Source organism: Asterias amurensis, chromosome 18 (assembly GCF_032118995.1).
Source record: "Asterias amurensis chromosome 18, ASM3211899v1".
NCBI classification, from domain to species: domain Eukaryota; kingdom Metazoa; phylum Echinodermata; class Asteroidea; order Forcipulatida; family Asteriidae; genus Asterias; species Asterias amurensis.
This window is the reverse complement of record NC_092665.1, coordinates 16,664,029-16,684,599: the sequence shown is the minus strand read 5'-3', so window position 1 is coordinate 16,684,599 and position 20,571 is coordinate 16,664,029. Positions and strand designations below refer to the sequence as shown.

Here is a 20,571-nt window from a genome sequence, read left to right as displayed (position 1 = left end):
GAAAAAGATCACAAGGCTATAGCCTTGTGAATTTTTGGCTGAAAAAGATCACAAGGCCTTGTGAACTTTGTCAAATTTTGGCTGAAAAAGGATCACAAGGCTATAGCCTTGTGAACTTTGTGAAATTTTGGCTGAAAAAGATCACAAGGCTATAGCCTTGTGAACTTTGTCAATTTTTGGCTGAAAAAGATCACAAGGCTATAGCCTTGTGAACTTTGTCAATTTTTGGCTGAAAAAAAAACAAGGCTATAGCCTTGTGAATTTTTGGCTGAAAAAGATCACAAGGCTATAGCCTTGTGAACTTTGTCAAATTTTGGCTGGAAAAGATCACAAGGCTATAGCCTTGTGAACTTTGTCAATTTTTGGCTGAAAAAGATCACAAGGCTATAGCCTTGTGAATTTTTGGCTGAAAAAGATCACAAGGCTATAGCCTTGTGAACTTTGTCAAATTTTGGCTGGAAAAGATCACAAGGCTATAGCCTTGTGAACTTTGTCAAATTTTGGCTGGAAAACATCACAAGGCTATAGCCTTGTGAACTTTGTCAAATTTTGTCAAATTTTGGCTGGAAAAGATCACAAGGCTATAGCCTTGTGAACTTTGTCAGTTTTTGGCTGAAAAAGATCACAAGGCTATAGCCTTGTGAATTTTTGGCTGAAAAAGATCACAAGGCTATAGCCTTGTGAACTTTGTCAAATTTTGGCTGGAAAAGATCACAAGGCTATAGCCTTGTGAACTTTGTCAATTTTTGGCTGAAAAAGATCACAAGGCTATATAGCCTTGTGAATTTTGTTGTGAATTTTGTGAAATTTTGGCTGAAAAAGATCACAAAGCTATAGCCTTGTGAACTTTGTCAATTTTTGGCTGGAAAAGATCACAAGGCTATAGCCTTGTGAACTTTGTCAATTTTTGGCTGAAAAAGATCACAAGGCTATAGCCTTGTGAATTTTTGGCTGAAATAGATCACAAGGCTATAGCCTTGTGAACTTTGTCACTTTTTGGCTGAAAAAGATCAAAGGCTATAGCCTTGTCAATTTTTGGCTGAAAAAGATCACAAGGCCTTATGAACTTTGTGAAACTTGTGAAATTTTGGCTGGAAAAGATCACAAGGCTATAGCCTTGTGAACTTTGTCAAATTTTGGCTGGAAAAGATCACAAGGCTATAGCCTTGTCAATTTTTGGCTGAAAACGATCACAAGGCTATAGCCTTGTGAATTTTTGGCTGGAAAAGATCACAAGGCTATATAGCCTTGTGAACTTTGTCAAATTTTGGCTGAAAAGTTCACAAGGCTTATAGCCAGGAAAAACAAAGAATGTTCAGGAATAAATAGAAAATAACACATCTTCAAATATGAAAAACATTAAATTTTCTTGAAGAATATTAATATATTACAACAAAAGCGTCCACAGTCTACAATATCTATGTACAAAATAAATAAGGCTATATTATAAAACATACAAAAATACAAACAACTAGCTATAAAATTGAAGAATTTCCAATAAATTACTCAAAACAAATTTAGCACAATCTTTACTTGCATGGTTGGGCCTTAATTGTTTGCTAAATGTCTAGTGGTCTCTGAAGGAGAAAGAAAAGAACTCAGCTACAAAATCTCTCCTTCAACTTTGGCATAAGAAATTGACTACCAATTTCCACCATTGATGCCTGTCTTAGGTTCTGTATCCAGTCTAAGGATTGATATAATTACATAATAAGGCAAATATCTTTCAAATTGAAAACCACATTATAAAAAAGCATACATATTTGAGGAATGATTAGAATCTAAATACAACTTAAGATCTTAAATATTAATGTCTATCAATAAAAAACAGCCTCTGGTTAGAAACAAAAATCTCAGCAGAAATTAGTTTACTCTGCTGTCGGCTAAAGCCGTAAAACTTAAGTCCATTTGGTCTTGAGTCCTGTTTTCACCAGACCCTCACATATCAATAGATTGCTTGCATTATTTTATGGTCATGTTGACATGACATGACTAGAGCCGCTCAAACTTCGACTTATGTGCGCATACCCTACAAACATCCCTAACCAACTACTAGTGTGAAATTTGGTCCTTGAGCAAACATCAATGTCAAAAATACAACAAGCACACATCAAAGAGAAAAAAAAAACTATCTTTGCAGACGATAAATCACAGCACATCATTTTCCTAACCTAAAAACCTCTTATTAATTAACATGGGTCAGGAAAAAAATAAAATATCTAAAGTGTTACGCATGTTTGAAAACACTCAACTGTCGTAACTTGGCAAAACTATCACAGATGTGAACATCAAACCTATGGTAATGAGTAAAAATTCTTTCAGTTTCTTTTGTGCAAGATTGCTAAAGCTATGAATTTGTGCAACAATATGTTGAGGAAAAGCGTCACAATGTGGAGTGTTTTAGAAGCAGATCAAACTGTTTGGTTGAAGAGAAGGCACAATTTTTAGCATATTTGTATAACTATAATACACATTCTATAAATTGCATTATAATTCATCCTGAGTGAGCATTAGTAGGGCTGATCAAACAAGTACACAAAGGAAAAAAAAATAAAAATATACAAAATGAATAACAGTTTTACATATTTCCCAACCAACCCTTTTACTAAGTGTAACTTGAAGCCCATTCTCGATGCACAAAGGATTGTTGGAAATCTTAGTCAAAGCAATGAGAGGTCTTACATTATCAAAACTAGGCACTTCAATTTATAAGTTTCACATAATATATCTAATTTAGGAATGCAGCCATAATTCATTCTTAAGAAAAGTATTTCTAGACCTAAAGATTATCCAAAACATGTATAAAATGTATCAAAATAAGACTCTTATTATTGCCAATAATGCATCTCAATTTAAAACCTGATCACAAATTCTTCGTTCCTCAACTTTTGCATTCACTGATAGTTCCATTAATAATGAGGCCAATAAAAAATGGTGTCCTAAGTGTCGAGACTTGCATCTTTTCTTGCAGGACAATTTTAGGATTAGACCCTTATTTCTCAAGACGTAAGTCCAGTATAACATCTCAGAATCAGACCTCTTCTTAATGATGTTGCGATCTCCATGCAACATCCAGTGTGTATCCTTCCAAATATCTCAAATGTTTAAGTCAATTTAACCTCAAGCAACAAATTCTTTCTGAATAACAGAACTTACGTCACACATCGTCCCGCTGCCGTCTTGGAAGAGGCACAGCTGTTCCTTGGTGACTCGCTCACACATTGACACTCATGAGTCAGTATCATTATCAGAGCTTTGAGTAGTACTTATGGGACAGGGCTTCATAACGACTGACGATTCAAAGCGCTGTGTTGATTGTACCCCGAGTTTCTTGTTCCTTGGTAACTCGCTCTCACATTGACACTCATGAGTCAGTATCATTATCGGAGCTTTGAGTAGTACTTAGGACAGGGCTTCGTAATGACTGACGATTCAAAGCGCTGTGTTGATTGTACCCCGAGTTTCTTGTTCCTTGGTAACTCGCTCTCACATTGACACTCATGAGTCAGTATCATTATCGGAGCTTTGAGTAGTACTTAGGACAGGACTTCGTAATGACTGACGATTCAAAGCGCTGTGTTGATTGTACCCTGAGTTTCTTGTTCCTTGGTGACTTGCTCTCATCGGTGAGTAACCGCTGTTGTGGGTACTCCGAGTATCAAGGGTTGAGATGTAACTCGGGCTGTCAGACAAAAACAAAAACAAAACAGTGACACCTCAAATCTGGTTAAATATTGCGTTTGGAATTGATGCTTTTCGTTTTCATGAGACATTTATGCACAAAAACACAATGTTTAGCAATTAGGTAACATCAAGTCTACAATAAACAACTTACTATGAGCACCCTGCATGCAATGTTTGTCACATATTTACATTTAACTACTTTTGTTTTCGAACAATTTTTTGCTAACAAGTTGAGATTGTATTTCAAAAGCTGACCATTAAATAATAGGTATTGGGGTGGGTTGGGTTAGAATTTATTTAATTCAAAACCTTTAAAGCGCATAGTTTTGTAGCTGGGCAAGCATGAGGATGCAGCACAAGTGCAAAATAATCACAAGAGGGCAGTATTCAAAGTAAATCTATGAAGGACCAAAATTCTGCGATCACTTTAAAATACTGTGCATCAAATACAAAAGAAAAGAACATCTTTAAAAATTTACCTAAAACAACAAACCTTACCTCTGTGATTGGCCAAGCCCACTAGTGAGCGTGGTCCGAGGTAGGGAAGAATTTAGCGTACTGAGGGGAGAGGTCATCGTAAAGCCACCAGCTGGTGAGACTAGCAAGGACTTGTCAATCTCCTACACCCAGAACGAGCACCCAGACAGGCACCCAGACAGGCACCCAGACAGGCAACCAGGCAGGAACCCAGACAAGCAGGCAGAGTCAAGGACCATGCAGCAAAAGCAGGTTATAAATAAGGGTGCAGAAAGTGCCACATGAAAGCAAAATGGAAAAAAAGTAGCAAAATAATAGAACATAAACATGCAGTGGTAAAGCAGCATTATTAATTATAGATGGTTTGTAAAAGCTCATTGCAGACTGCAGGCCTGCTTGAAACTGTGAGCACACATGCAATCAGGATCATAGTTAAAATAAAGACATGCAAATTAAAGACGGACAAGTTGCAGACTTGTAAGATTGTAACATTAAAAACGAACTTGTTAAGTGCAAATATATGTACTCTTTAATTTAACAATTTAAAACACAAGTCCCACTGCCAATCTAGTGTTGTGAGTTTGTCAGAAACGCGATTATTACAATCTTACCTTTCTACTGTTTCCTAAACTTTTACAATTTCTTCTTCCCACAGACATTTGAAGGCCGATTTTAACAAAAAACTGTAACACCCCTGAATGTGTTTGACAAATCATGAAAACCCTCGCTCTAAACATTTTCTACATCTCCAACCTGTACTCTATGACAACTTCAGTGGAGTAGCAATGATGGACATGTGCCTCAATGAAAATAATCCAGACTCGTGTAGTGCCCTCAATACATTGCTTACTCACCCCCCCCCCCAGGTTAAAACAAACCAAACCTCATACTTCTCACTGTTACTCACCATTTTCTGTTTCTCCAACCTGTACTCCCTGATGAGTTTCTCCATAGCAACCCTCTGTCTACTCAAGGTATCAATGCGATCTTGAAGAACTCCATTCTCTTTCTCAAGATACTTGACTCTGTAGTCCATGGTGTTAACGTTGCGATTCTGGTCTCTTACAGCTTCTTCTGTGTCTGAATGCCTAGAAAGTATCAAAACATGGTCGAGGGCTGGAGTTAGCTTGGGTGTCATGGCCGAGTGGTTTAGAGCATCAAATTCAAGTTCTCCTGTTTAAGTCATCGGAGTATGGGTTCGAATCCCGGTTTGTGTCCTTGAGCAAGATGCTTTACTATAGTTGATTTTTACCCAGGGGTATAAATGGGTACCTGCCATGGTAGAGGTTGATATTGTGTATGAATAGCCTTTTGAGCGCAGCGGCAGCCCAGGGCTATATACTTCCCAGGGAGCTGAGGAAGTTTACAGGAGTGTTATTGGCCCAGTGACCGAGCAGGAACTGTGAAAATATTTATAAAAACCTGTTTTTTGTTTCTGTTCATAGCACTGATATCTTAGGGAGGGTAAGACAGTGGGGGTTGGGGGGGGGGGGGAGATAAAGCTACTTACATAGCGAGCAGCTTGCGGTGTTCATCCAGCAAGTTGTCGTGTTTCTTCTGTAAGTTCTCTCTATTATTCTGTTCTTTCTGTAGCTCAGCGTTGGTTGTGTTTAGATCTTGCTGCAGCTTCATTAGACTGTCAGCCAGAACAGACTTGTGTCTAGTGAAAATGTCTCTGCAACAGGTACAAACAAAAACATTATAGAAAGAAATTGTTCATGGGGCATGCGCACATAACCAATTACAATGAATTAAGTCTGCTGCCATCTAGCGTCCCAAAGATCTCGATTGAATAAATGTTTCATTACCTGGCTTGCTGCAGCTTGTTTTTATGATGTGTCTTGTGTTCTTCATATTTACTGATCTGAGCATCGAGTCGTTGCGTTGTCTGCATCAACTCTGTCTGTAGACGTTGAGCTTCAAGCTGTAGTGATGAGACTTGATCTAGAAGAGATTTCTTACCCATCTCTGCTAATGAGTGCTGTCAATCAAAAGGAAGTTTTAAAAATTATTAAGTCAATAGGCTACTGATCACACAACGTATTAAAGGGAGCTATATAACACACATATATAGCAGCGATGAGTCATGGTGGTTCTGGAAAGAACCAGTGGTTAACAACGCTTCAATCAGTATGATCAGTATGCTCTGATCCTCGTCACGAGAATGTTGGACTCTGTTGCTGAGTAAATGTCAACTCTCAGAGTAAATGTGAAAAAAGTTTAGTTCATAAGATTTCTTAACCCTTTTTCATCTTCAGTAGCCATTTTAGATTAGTGTTTACTTATTAATTACTGAATGAAAACAAAGAAGCCAAGATGGAGCTACTCTTCTCTTACCATATCTTCCACCGACTTGGATTTATCTTCCGTTGCATAGAGTCTGTTTTGTATTTCCAGTAATCTGTGTTTAGTGTCGATGTTCTCGTGACGGACTTTGTCTTCTCTTTCCAACGATGACGTCAATTGTTGCTTTAAATCCTCAAGCTGCTGGTTAAGCAAAGACCTAAAGACATCAGCGTGGAGGGAAACAATAAATAATTATTAGAAAGAGTTTTTTGTAAGTAAGGAAGTTTCAATTTCAAGGAATCAAATGTAAGTAAGGAAGTTTCAATTTCAAGGAATCAAACTATTAGAATAAACCAATAACTCTGACTGAATTGTAAGAAGTTATAATTTTGGACGTACTTTTCAATCCTCTCTTCATGTAGTTGAGCCTTCAATCTATTGATATCATCTTTACTAGTACGTAGGTCTAGCTTAGTAGCAGTAAGATCTCGTAGTTGGGCTTCCGAAGCTTGGAGACGGAGTGACTTCTCATCAAGTTGCTGCTGCAGTTCAGGAATCTAGATTCAAAGACAAACAATAATGACATCAATTATTACGAAATAGTGTGACTCAATTTCACAAAGCACTTAGATTCATCTTTGAAGATGAGTTGTCAGTATCACCATAGTGATTTGTATTGTGACATCACTGTTTGCTTAGCAGCTAAGATTGATACACAACTTAAGATCAATCCGACCTCTGAAAGACTTCTGACCTCATCCGTTTTTGGCCTGAGAAGCTGACATTGAGACTCTCTGATATTTCAGTAAATGTTGTTAACTTCAATATTTAGGAATTTAATATAAGCCAGTGCTAGGCTCTATTAGGTTTCTAGTTTGGTAAAACCCATCCAACCAGTCTGTTAAATTTCTCAATCACCTACTTCACAAAAAAAAATTCTCATCAGCTCAAGAAGACCCACAAGTAATCATTGTGCAACACAGCAATTAGTGTGACAGATGCAAACTAAATATTGTTGAGGAAAGAACATCAAATAGATTTTCTAAAAGATTTAGGTTGAACAAGTTGATACAAGTTAGCTCTGCACCGGTCTATGTGACCCCATGTGAACACAAAGTGACAAATAAATTTTTGATTAAAGTTCTAAAGCAATGAGTAACACTATTAGACAACAAAATTAAAGTAAATAAAAGGATTTTAATTTGAATGTGAGTTAGATTTGAGTAGTTTAAATAAAAGAGGAAGTATTATTGGAAGTGGATGGTTAAGGCTTTGGTTTATACAAACTAGTTAGTAATCACAGCGAGAATATCTGTGCAATAGGATCAATTGAGTTAGTAGTTTAATTGATTTTAAATTTGCATGGGGGATACCCATGCACCCATTTTGTTTAAAGCAATGATACTCGGTACTTTCCTGAGTCCTGTGAAAAAACCAACAGGTGTATTACTCAAGTGGGATTCGAACCCATGACCCACAGCCAAAGCTGTCAGTTTGAATTCCACCCAAATAATGCCAGTGGATTTTTATTCACACGAGAAAGTACAGAGTATACTGTAGTTTACACAAGACAGTAAATTACACATTAAATAGCTGTGCAAGTCCAGAGTATACTGTAGTTTACACAAGACAGTAAATTACACATTAAATAGCTGTGCAAGTCAGCAAATCAGTCCGTATTTCAAACCGTGAATATCGGTGTGCATTTTTCTAGAAACTACAAGCATGTTAATAGACCAGCACCTTGCGTTCAGCAGCCTGAGCTCTCTGTTGGACTAGACTCAGAGTCGATGTAGTAGCGTTGGTCTCCGCTTGCACCTGCTCTATCTCAGTATAGCGATGTCGCATCTCATTAGTTTGCTAAAAGGTCAAGGGTTATAGGTTAGTGGGTTACATGTGTTAAAGGGTTTATGTTGTTATAAAGGTTGTCAAATGTGATTTATAAGCTGCAGGATTGAAGCCGTTTGCAGAGAAGAATTATGTTTAGAGGCAACGAGTTTAAAAATGTAGCTTTTGGTAAACAGACAGATAGAGCCTATTACGGTTTGTCAGAATTGGCATAGAGCTAGATTTCAGCGTCATCATGCATTGAGGTATAAGACGTCCTTAGCAACACCCTTGGCAACAGCCGTAGCCGTAGCTGTAGACACCAATTCGGAAACGGACTAAGCCACAGCTCAAGACCAAGCTTTAGTTTTAAAAAGCACCATAGATTATAGTGGAGAAAAAAATTCAAGATGTTTGCCTGGAGGTGACAGGTCTTTAAAGAAAAACTTATCAAGACACCAAGAAGAGTAAGAAGATAAAAATGTCAAGAAACGTAAAAGGTCTTTAAAATTTTGTTTTTACCAAGACACCAAAAAAGAGCAAGAAAAAAAAGATGTCCAGAAACAACAAGGTCAAATGTCATAGATCTGCTTACCACAGAATGTTGTGCTTACAGATCCCTTTAAAATGCATGATTCTAAGGGTGGGCTGTAAGCGCAGAATTCTGTAGTAAGCAGATATATGAAATTGTACCCAGGTCTTAAAGTAGTGTTGTTATAAAATTGTGATTATGTCAAAAGATTAGTTGGTACTTCATACCTTTTCCAGTTGGACTTCAAGCTCCTGTTTAGCTGATTCAGTAGCACTTAGTCTGGTCATCAAGTCCTTTAACTGGGTCCATTGCTAGACCAAACAAAAACAGTAATTTGTAAGATAATTTTTCTTTGACTGAACATTTATTCATCATCATAATCCTACTTGCAGAGCTACCAACATTTGCATCTTGCAATCAGGGGGATTTTATCCAACAATCAGGGAGATCCTTAGAAGTACATTCAACATCATAGGGACAGAGTTTCCACATTCAGGGAGATTTACCAATTTCTTCATCAGAACATGAAAACATTGATTGATTTCCAGGGAACTTTCAGCAGAATCAGGGAGGACCAGCAGCTCCGTATTTGTACAGCACAAAAAGCCGTAATTGAAAACAAAAACAGAAATGAAATAATTTGTATCTTACCTTGGTCATTTCTTCTTCCAGTACTTTATTTCTATGTTCAATATCAACTCTTAGCCTTGCCTCATCCAGCACTCTCTCCTCAGCCCTGGTATGACCCACCGATAACCTCCCCGTTTCCTTCTTCAACTCAGCCAATTCCTTCATCAAAAGTACAACCGAATATTGTTACCAAAAGTCTACTTATAACTTCCAGGTGAACCATTATTTAAGTTTGTATCCCCCAAAATTTGAATCTGAGCGTTTTTGACAGTACAGCTCTCAGATTTTTATTCCAAATTTGTTTATTCTTCGTGCATTGACATAATCACTCCGCACTTTTGGCGATATCTTAAAAAACAGGACCATCTTTGAAATTTTCGCAGGTTAATTTTTTTTTATCTATACTTTACAAAGGATCAAGACAATCAAATGGTAAATAAAAAAGTAAACTTTCCCTTTAAGTCATTTGTTTATTTTTTAAATATAAGTTGCTCATGCTGTGGACCTTTTTGTGCAGCTGTGACTATTAATCCACATTATTAAATACACCGTCAGACGAGAGATTCTTACCTCTTTCTTTTCTGCTAGCAATCCTTCCAATTCCTTCACCCTCTTCTCTTCCCTTGATAGTCGCCAAGAAACCTCCGTCTTTTCTCCATGAGACTCCATCTTAGATTCCTCCAGCTCCTTCTCAAGCGTTCGGACTTTGTTCTCAAGTTTCAACTAAATAGAAAGTTAAACAACTACTGTTACAAATATTGCAAAACAAGAAAACAAAACACGTGTCAAAAGATGATTAAAGCCCACAACTATGGAATGAACTACCATCTATCACTAAATACTCTCAATCCATTGATATTTTTTAAGGAAAAAGTGAAGACTTTTCTTTTTAATTTTGCTTGTAGGTTATTGTGACTTTGTTGAATTTTTAGTAGTATTTTTTGGTTGTACCTTTCACATAATTGTTTTAATACTTCTTGATGTAATGCACAGTTGATCATCTTTGTGGCTATTCCACAATATAAATCTCTAATCATTATTATTATTATTAAAGTAACTCCTTTGACCAATGAAATTGCTTAATTGACTCACCTGACCCTCTTTGGACCAATCGTAATGCCTGACTAGCTCAGCTGATTTACGGCCGATGCTCTCCTTGAGATGACCAGTGGATTCCTCGGCTCGCTTGACCAACTCGTGACTCTGGTCCACCTGGTCTTGCAACTCTAAAAAATAATCAAAACAAGAAGATTTGCTTTTCATAAAAATAGCAAATTATGGCAGTTGGACTCAAAACAGTCTTAAAGTAACTTTTCACAAAATTTTAATAGCAGACCCTTTTTAAAAAACAAAAAATTCACATAAGGAGCAAATGTGAACAAAAGCAGACACTTCTTTTTGCTTCTGGTGCTCTTTGCGTTTGAAGTCACCCAGTGATTTCTACATAATAACTTTCTTTTTTATTTTATGACCCCTGTTAATTTGTAAACACTATTGCGACGATTACAAAATAGAAATAAAGGTTGCATTTATTTCAAAAGAGTTTTATTAAGTAAAAAAGGCAAACAAATTGTGATAGACTTACTTTGGTTTCTTCTCTTTTCTTCACTGAGTTCTTCTACCAGGTTACTCTGTTTCAACACACTGCTCTCCAGCTAAAAATAAACCACAAATAAAATATCCATAGTTTAATAACGATGACAGAACAAAATTAAAGATTCAAGCAATGTTCAAAACAGAAAATTCAGAAAATACTGTATGTTGAGAAAAGATTTGACCAACACAAGAATATTTAAGTAAGAGAGCATTGTTAACAGCAATTAGTAAGACGGGGGAGAAAAGCAAAACACCATTCAAATTATCTCAAATATTCCAAGCTTAGAAGAACTAATGTTTTTGACTTTGCCCACTCTGTGTACGCAGTGTAACAAAATAATTGTTTTCTGAGGAAAGTCTGTTTAATAATTTTAATCTATCATCTTCCAAAGTGAAACATTTACAATTGCCTCCTGCAAACCTGTGATTCCAAAGTAAAGATTTTCTCAAGAAGTTTCTTCTCTGTAGTTGCAATCTTTGCCTCCAAAGAAATCTGCAAGTCAGCAATAATTCTTTCCTCAGAGCGAAGTCTTTCTTGTAACAGAAGATAATCTTCCCTTTGACTATTCCGACTAGAGTCAGAATTATTATCCAGCTCCCTCTGAATTCCTAGGCTAATTTCTGCCTTTACAGCTTGGCGGTCCTTCAAAACAGTTTTCTCTGAGATTAATATTGTCTCTTTCAAGTCTGTCACTTCTTTCAAAACAGGGCTACCCTCTAAATGTTTAATACCTTCCTTCGACAATTCTTCTGAAGTTACGTTTTCTTCAAGATCTATTGCCTTCCCTGAAGGTTTTTCTTCTCCCTCAAGGCTTGCATTTCCTTCTACAATGGGATCTTTAGTAACGACATTTTCTTCTGAAAAAAGACTTACTTCAACGCTCTGCTCTTCTTCAGGAAGAAGTTCTTCCTCTAAGGAAGGCGTTTCTTGCTTATAATTTTTGTCTTCCAAATTACAAACTTCTTCTCGTGTAAATTTTTCCTCTGAATCAGCCTCCTCCTCCAAACTGATTTCCTTCTCAGATTTTCCGTCAATGGCAGCTTCTTCCTCTAAGGCAGATTTCTCCTTCACATCTTTCTCGTCTCCTGATGAAGACTTTTCTTCAAAGCTTGAACTTTTCTCAGATTTATGATCTTCTTCTAGTAATGATTTTTCTTCTGACAGAGAATCTTCTTCTGCATCAAGTTCTTCATCTAATGTAGTTTTATCTGATACGGACTTATCTTTGACAACAATCTGCTCTCCTTCTGCAAGTTTTTCTTCCACGTCAATATTTTCTTCAGAGTCAGACTTTTCACTCTGACTAGGTTTCTCTCCTGAGACAATCTCTTCTCCAGAGAGTGACTTTTCGTCTCCTGAACTTTCTCCGCCTGTTGTGACTTTTTCTTTTGCTGAATTTCCTTCTGCTATTGCAGACTTATTTTCTGAGTTGACTTCGTCCTTCCCAAGTGACTTTTCACCATTCTCTGCGTTTTCTCCAAAATTAATATTTCCCTCTGATTGGGAATCTCCGCCCAAATCAAGATGTTCTTTAATATCCGACTGGTCCTTTAAAATGGACTCTACGTCTATTTTTTCTCCTTGTGGTGATACCTCTTCTTGATGAGAAGGTCCAGCTGAGACACTCAGCTCCTCTGATCCACCCCCACCAACAGCATCCACCTTTTCTTGCAAACCAGCCTCCTCTTCTGAGACACCCTTTATTTCCAAATTACTCTGATCTTCCAAGAAAGACCCTCCCTCCAAAACTGCTTCCACTGGCACTTCTTCTAAGACATTATGTTCCTCACCAGATGTTTCTTTCTGTTCACCAAGTTCTTCTTCGTCAGAGGCAGTTTTTATCTCCTCTGGTCCAGACGTTATGAGTCCCTGCTCACCAGAACCTTTCTCTGTGATTGTCTGATGCTCGTTTGTAGTCGTCTCCCCTCCTATTATTGTCTGCTCTTCCTGGACAACCGCATCCGAAGCCTCATTTCCCAGGGATGACTCAGCCATAATACATCACAAGAAACACCGCCATACAGCAATAATTAACTCCAAACATCCACTCAACAACAAAAATCAATTCAATTATCCCAAAGTAGGAGGTTAACCACAGAGGGTGTGAAGATGTGGAAAGCCAGCTTGCTTTGCCAAAATGTTTCAAAATGTCCACCCTCAGTTGTTCTCAAACGCTTTTGCTCACTTGTGGGCAAAGGATTAAAAATGCATGACTATGCTGGGAAAGAAAGCTTACGAAGTGTGGTTGAGGTAAGGTTTGTACATTCACAGCTATCAGCTTTAAAGAATGAATAAAAACCACAGGAAATAACACTGAGTTGCTAAGGAAATTGAACCTTTGATAAACCACCTGCTGAACCTTCAATATTTAGTGTGATGCTAAAAGTATTAATATTTAAATATTCTTAACAATAACTCCTTTTCAGTAACCTTGGCTGGCAAGTGACATAAAACATTTTGCTGTAAACAATACTTTTTTCAGGGGTTCTCAATTTGTTTGTGGTCTTGTTTGAGAAAGAAAGAATGCCAAACCCCAACCTCTGCGAGCTTGAGGTAAATTAAGTGAGTTTCACTAATCTCTTTTCTACGGAGCCAAGGCCCAAAAAACAAAATATTTTTAGCGTCTTGCCTTTTGGAAATAAGGAAGGAGGAGGGCCCTTTTGTTGGTTTCCTTCTCAAAAGTACCCCCTGACACTTTTTTTCAGACCACTGGCTGGAATATTAAACAAAATCTCTTAGAACGTTTTTGAAGTAGGCTGCCTCTAAGAAGGAGGCGGGCAGGGACGCTAAATATTTGAACAAAATCGTTTGGCCTAATGCACATGTATTTTGGGATAGAGTCAGTCTTGTGTCTGTTTATAGTGCAGTGTACTTTCTCATAATAGCTTACCAATGACCACTATAATTAGCATAACAATAGCCTAAGTGTTATTTCTTAATGACAAGTCAGGAAATAGTCTCAGAATCATAACACCTGCTGATTACTGTTACCATGGTGACATTTAAACACCAAGTTCACCTGTTTGCATTTTGGGCTATTCCATTTCATCAAATAAAATGGAATGAACCAAATCGTACTCTGAAAGGGGTGATAATTAATGCATTAAGGAAAATTGAAACAAGAACTACATGGACATCTCTCCCAGACTGCACAAAAGAACACAGTGGTAAGAAAATGATTTATAAATGCTTGGATTATTTACAGGTTTTCATGAATTCCTCGTTGGTTTTAACCAATGGCTCTCTAGAAGAGGTGAGTTTGTTATCAATGTTGTTAGTCCACATGAATGAGGTCTCAACATGTGGTAAATATAATGTTATCATTCAATTTGTTAGAACTGTGTTAGACACACGTCAAGTCAATGCAATTTCACCAAATTAGTCGTGGTCTAATGTTAAGGTCTAACACTCTGTATTAATCAATTAGTAAGGGTGTATTAAGCACACTATAGCCCCATTCAATCCCATTGTATCCAAGAACAGAACAACTGAGTGTCATGGCCAAGTGATTAGCATCGAATTCAACAATTAGTGGTTAAGTCATCGTAGTGTGGGTTCGGGTTCCGGTTGTGTCTTTGAGCAAGATGCTGTACTACATTTGCTTTCATTGAGTACCTGTGAGGGTACCGGTTGATATTGTGTTTAAAAAAGCCTTCGGAAAGCCATGGCAGCTAGGGGCTGTATACTCCATGGGGAGCTGAGAAAGATTAAAGGGATGTTATTGGCCCTATGACCAGGGCATATTGTGAAATGCGCTATATAAGAGCTATAATTGAGTTAGTGCCACACTCGTGCTGTTAACTTCAATCCAATCACAGCATCGTCAAGCCAGCGGTTACTTCAAAAGAGACAGCAAGGCTTAAGATTCCATCCTAACCTGGGATTGCATCTTGGCAATCTCTTCAGCTGATTGCTCTTCTGTTCTTATCCACTCCTTGTATTTCTGCTCCTTAGTGATCATCACTTGTAGCTCTCTTGCTAAGACATCTCGGTCTTTCTTGAGTTCATCAACGATGCCTTCTAGCTCCTTAATGGTGAGACGGTGACGATCAGCTTGCTCTGAGAGACCTTTCTCTTGTTGTAGTTCATCTTTCAGATATTGTGCTTCTAACTTGGTGTCTTCAAGTTGCTGTTTGTGTTTTGTGACATTGTTGTTGTTTTATCAATGAATACAATTGTGAAGTTGACATTTAACACATTTTGAAAGTTTTTGACTTGGCTTTAAAGACAATTGTTTTTAAAAGGTTTGTTTAATAGGTAGCAACAAAAGGCTAGGCATGGAATGGTCCAACCCAACGAAACAAAGAGTTTTTGAAAGAATTAAAAAAACATTTTGTGAGTAAGATTTGAACTTGCGACCTGTAGATTAACATGCTGGCACTCTACCAACTGGCTTTCTAAATGTAGCCCTATAATGGCAGGCTCCCTATTCAGTTAAAACCTTTGTTTGGGGCCAAAAGTCACAGCTAGGAACTACATGTAAGGAGGAAGTAAAGCTTCCTAGAATATGAACAATATCACAAAGTACACAAGAGCAGATTCACACCTTCATTGGTTGCATACAGAGGACAATTTAAGGACCCAAGACAACTATTTTGAAAATTACAGCAACATTCCTACCTTGTCATGCTCTTGGTGGATTCTGCTGATTCGTTGATGATTCGCTTCAAGCTCTGATTTGGAAAACTCAAGATCTCTCGTAAGCTTGTCCAACTGGAGAGGAAACAAAATGAGTCAAGTTAGGGATGAGATTTACCAAATATGAACATTCCTGAGAAAGACTTATTGGTCTGGGTTCTCCTTTATTCTAGACCCTGCAACTCTTAGATATATTACAACCCCACAGGTTTGAACACAATGTGGGCTATTTCTTCTTACAAGAAAGTTGAAATCACAGCCTGTCATTCACAACTTTTTTTTTTTTCTCTTTTTTTTTCTGATAATGAAACCTAGAGACCATCAAAGTGACTTTACACACCTTATTGGTCAGATCTTTCTCGTTGTGTTTATACCGTTGTACAATCAGCTCCCATTTCTCCTCCGTTGAGGTCAATTTCTGACCTAGTTCCAGACATTTCTTCTTCTCAGTCTCCAAGGAAACCATTGTCTTCTGGAGCTTGAGGGCTTGGCTCTGACTCTCCTCCCTCAGGATTTTGATCTCGGACTCTTGGCGCTCAATGAGCGTTTGTTCAGATTTTAAGGAAGTCTAGAGAAAGAGATGAAAGGGAAGTTTGTAAAAACAATTGACGTCAAATGATTTCGAAGGTGCCATCACTTTGAACAAAATGTTATTTTTAATTTTTAATCTGATCATAAATTAATGCATACAATTCTTAGTTCCCTATCAACTAGTTACAAAAAGGGTTCTGCAAATGACCACACAACAAGGCTATGAAGCTGTTGACTTGTCTACTTTTGCTTTAATATGGGCTGGATGCTTTGTTTTTGAAGGGCAAGGGCACCAAGGGATTTTCACCTCGGAAAGGGCACCTCTAGAAGAAAATTCTAAATTTCAATTGGAATATTTCCAGGGGCACCAAGGCAATGACCAGGGGCAAGGGAGACTATTACCTCCATTGGGAATCAGGCATGAACATTATGAGTAAAAAGCTAGTAGAAGCTGAAAACAGAATTAAGCATACAACAAAGTCTCTGAACAAACAGTACCAGACATTTTTAATTAGAGAACGTACCGTTTGATTAAGGAGGCTCTTCTCTTCTTCTCTTAGCTGTTTTAAATCTTTCTCCAAGAAACCAACTCGCATCTCAAGAGCCGCTTTGTTCTCAGACAATGATTGCTTTTCATCCTGAAACAAATAAAAAAAGGAACATTATAAAAAAAAATTGCAAGTACAGCCAAACAAGGGTAAAGCTACTCTCGGTAAGGGACAACAAGAAGAAAATATTTAAGATGGGGAGATGAAAGTAGGAATTGATATTTCTCTTAAAACAGTCTAGATTGTAGGATGGAGGAAAACATGCACCAGGCAAGGAGTTCCAAAGAAATGCAATGCATGGAAAAAGCTGTTGGAATGGCTCTTTGTTTTACATCTCAACAAAGCTATAGAGTGTATTGGTGAGAATAAGAAATGTTTGATTGCTATCATCGAAAATTTTGAAAAGATCACAAACAAAATTAGAAAGAATGTCTGCTACTAAATTGCAAAGTTTTAAAAGATCACCTCACACATAGGAAAATGTTTTTGCTGGCTTGATTGCAAAGTTTAATAGATCACCTCAAGCATCATTGCACTTACCTCTAAATTACTGATTAGTTTTTTGTTCCGATCCACCACTGCTTTAAGTTTGATGATCGTTCCCTCATAAGACGAACGACGTTTCTTCTCAGTGTCAAGGGACTCTGTCAGTTCCCTCACCTAAAAAAAGAAACACAGTCAAACAAAATAGTTTAGAGTTGAGTTTTGAATAAAATAAGGCCAGCAGCCGATTTCGCGAAACACTAAGATTAATCTTGAGTTAGGACGAGTAACTGGTCCTATCTTAGGATTAATCTTAAGATCTGCATGCTAAGTGCAGGGTTGGAACTCGTCCTAAGTCCTAAGATCCTAAGATTAATCTTAATTTAGGAAGAGTTTGGTGAAATCGACGGCTGGTACAACACCTTGGAGGCCATGGTCCTATGTTTCCCCTGGTCTTGGCTTTGGTGTTCCTTCAAGTATTTCCATATATTCTAAGATGTTCCAGTACAATTACACTTTGCAAAATGAAAATCGCACTGTCCTCTCAAAGAATGAATCCAGGCCAGAAAATAACTATTTCTCAGTCTCCACTCAGCACCCTCACCTACAAAAAATTGGATTGGTGCTTTGACATCAGCAGAACCTTTCTCAAAGACTTTGCTACTATTGTTTATGAAGTAGCTATTGTTAGTGAATTTATGACTACAATCTTATGTAAATCTCGTGTAGGGGAAGTGTGGGCTCTGAAAAGGGCTAAGGTATGGTCTTTAAACTAAAAAGAATAAAAGGCAATGCTTTAAAAGCCAGTTGAACCATCAGAGAAAAAACACCAAGTAAAACTTTACACTGGACAATTCATGAACAAGCCTTAAATTCGGATAAATTACAAGCAGATTACTATTTGACACCCAACTCATTATTTTATAGTCACACCATACTTACATATTACAAACTTTCAGCCAAATCAGTTGAGATAAACTTTACACAACACATCAAAACAAAACGCTTTAAAATCCAGAGCAGTCGAAAGCCGTCTAGCTCTATCGGTATCCAAAACACAAAGTGGTATCCAGACTAGAGTTTCAAGTTATACTTGGGTTTAATTCCAACGCTTACACAAGTGATGGTATTAGAGTGTTGGTACACACGCTACCCCTTAGCACACCTTAACACAAATACAAACAGTAAACACTTCTCCTATTATCACCAATAATGAACACTTGATCCTTGAGCTGCCCTGGAGATAAAACAAACTCCCCTTCAAACAATGGAACCACCCAAGCGGCTCAGCGTGTTGCAATCTGCTAATGGAGTGTAAGATAAGTCATACGGGGGTTTACAATAGATGTTTGCATGAGGGGTTTTATTCAATTTAGACAGGTCTTAATAAAGCAGGTACCTCTGGTCCCAAACGGCAGCCTTAAAAAGTTTTCATTCTACATTGCTCTGACAATCACTCCTTTCAGTAACATCTCTTTGATGGAAACGCAGAAACCTTTTTATCAAGGGGGAAAATTAGACCAGGGACTGAGAACTCGTTTCTTTTGTCTGAGTCAGACAATCGAACAATCAATGAAGTGAAACACCAGTAGAAATATAAATGGTCACTCGTCATGTTTAATTACAAGGTTGGATAAATCCACTATAATGATTTGTGATTCTTGTATTGCTAATGCCTTCAATTCAAGTTTTCAAAATAGTAAGAGCTTAGGATTTCTGGAGTGACAAAGGAAAAGTGTCGTAGCGGAAAGAAAAATCACAGACTCCATTCAGCATAGCCTTTGGGTTAGTTTTAATTGGATGTTTCTGAAGCCAAAAATACTGAGGACATTGAAGGCCTTTTTGGTTTTTGAAATTTGTTCAAGGGTGAAAGAACCAGACTATTGTAGAACTTAATTAAATAAATCGTCAATAGAATTGTGCTGAGATGAAAGAAAAAAATACATCAGAAATAGTTGTTTTGGGCAAACAAACAAAATAGAAAAGAAGGGATGTGGCTTAATAACGCTTGTAAAAGGATGTAGACCGAAAAAGATAAACTGGCGTTAATTTTTACTTGGCCTAATAGTGAAGACTTTACCTATTTCCATCAACGAGTCTGATCCTTATAGTAACATCCACAATAGTATAAACAAACTCATATGAACTTATAAATAATAACATAACAATTAAAAGTAGGATTGTTGGACAACAGTCTTAGGACTAAAGCTTTGAGTCGACACTAAGAGATATATTCTGTGGTGGTTCTTATATGAACCAGTTGGGGTAACAACTTTAAGCTTTGATCAGAAAGCTTGGTTCATCTTCACGAGAGACCGCAGACAGTGAAAGCTTTACCGACAGCTCTCAACAAGCCTGATCCTTGTACAACATCCACAGTAACATAAAAACAAAAAGTAGGATTGTTGGAAAACAATCTTAGAACTGAAGCTTTGCCATGACACCATGTGATAGAATCTGCTGAGGGTCATATAGGAACCAGTTGGAGTAACTTAAAGCTTTAATCAGTCAAAGCTTGGATCATCTTCAAGAGAGACCGCAGATGCTAGTGCTTCTCTGTGTTTCTTAGGGAAATCTAAGGAAGCCTCTAAACTCAGCTTCTTGAAGAATCCAGAAGACTTCTCCCGAGAGAGGATTAAGATCTTCTCTACATTCCTCTCGGATTAAGTCTTTTCTGATCCAACCGCCTCAGGCAACAGATTTAAATTGATCCTCAATTAACAAAGAATACAAAGGCAGTGAAAGTATTATCGGATTAATTCAGGGGTTATTTATAGCAACGGCCACTGGCACAGCTTTGCCAGACACTTTTAGGATTTGTTTATGCCTGCCTTGCTCTATAGTTTATGCCAGAACAAAGTGAGAACTTAATATTTACAGAAACTTATAAATTAAAGATTGATAAATAGTGACAACTAACAAAATAAACCATTAAATCTTTGCATTTTTATCAAATCAATGTTACATCAGACCATAGAGGAAGATCAGACCAACTAAATTTACGCCAACTACATCAAACCACATAATAATAGGGGACTGTCAAAATTGTTCAACTTGTTCAGGTCTTACAGGGAGAACTCTGAACTATTCTCTGATGACCAACTTTTATAAGGCAGGCCATAAGTTTAAAAAATATAAAAAGTGGCACCATGCCTACTTTAGCAAACATTCCACCATATTTCAATTTACTGTGTTAAAAACTTTGCACATGTTACCATTGAATCACTAGTGGGGTTAAACACGTACTTTTATGTCATCCAAATACCAACAGTGTCAGAGTACAGCGATCAATACAAATACAACCCCACAGTAAGCATCCATGTAGCTGGGCATATATT

General features: G+C 37.5%; 1 protein-coding gene across 7 annotated transcripts in view; it reads right to left on the bottom strand.

Annotated features, from left to right (window-relative positions):
* Positions 1 to 1,403: 1,403 nt before the first annotated feature.
* Positions 1,404 to 20,571, bottom strand: part of LOC139950502 (uncharacterized) — a 31,327-nt gene continuing 12,159 nt past the window's right edge. For 4 of the 7 annotated variants that reach the window (XM_071949215.1, XM_071949216.1, XM_071949217.1 and 1 more), the window contains 18 exons: positions 17,291 to 17,410; positions 16,727 to 16,840; positions 16,012 to 16,239; positions 15,654 to 15,746; positions 14,911 to 15,162; positions 11,022 to 11,091; positions 10,529 to 10,662; positions 10,007 to 10,159; positions 9,458 to 9,595; positions 9,034 to 9,117; positions 8,191 to 8,307; positions 6,847 to 7,004; positions 6,499 to 6,664; positions 5,970 to 6,142; positions 5,672 to 5,836; positions 5,069 to 5,249; positions 4,183 to 4,304; positions 1,404 to 3,682 (listed from right to left, as the gene is read on the bottom strand). In XM_071949215.1, the coding sequence (XP_071805316.1) occupies positions 3,499 to 3,682; positions 4,183 to 4,304; positions 5,069 to 5,249; positions 5,672 to 5,836; positions 5,970 to 6,142; positions 6,499 to 6,664; positions 6,847 to 7,004; positions 8,191 to 8,307; positions 9,034 to 9,117; positions 9,458 to 9,595; positions 10,007 to 10,159; positions 10,529 to 10,662; positions 11,022 to 11,091; positions 14,911 to 15,162; positions 15,654 to 15,746; positions 16,012 to 16,239; positions 16,727 to 16,840; positions 17,291 to 17,410 (2,652 nt within the window). In that variant the 3' untranslated portion in view covers positions 1,404 to 3,498. The remainder of the gene's footprint in view (positions 3,683 to 4,182; positions 4,305 to 5,068; positions 5,250 to 5,671; positions 5,837 to 5,969; positions 6,143 to 6,498; positions 6,665 to 6,846; positions 7,005 to 8,190; positions 8,308 to 9,033; positions 9,118 to 9,457; positions 9,596 to 10,006; positions 10,160 to 10,528; positions 10,663 to 11,021; positions 11,092 to 14,910; positions 15,163 to 15,653; positions 15,747 to 16,011; positions 16,240 to 16,726; positions 16,841 to 17,290; positions 17,411 to 20,571) is intronic. The other 3 variants (XM_071949218.1, XM_071949220.1, XM_071949221.1) reach the window with 3 other exon arrangements.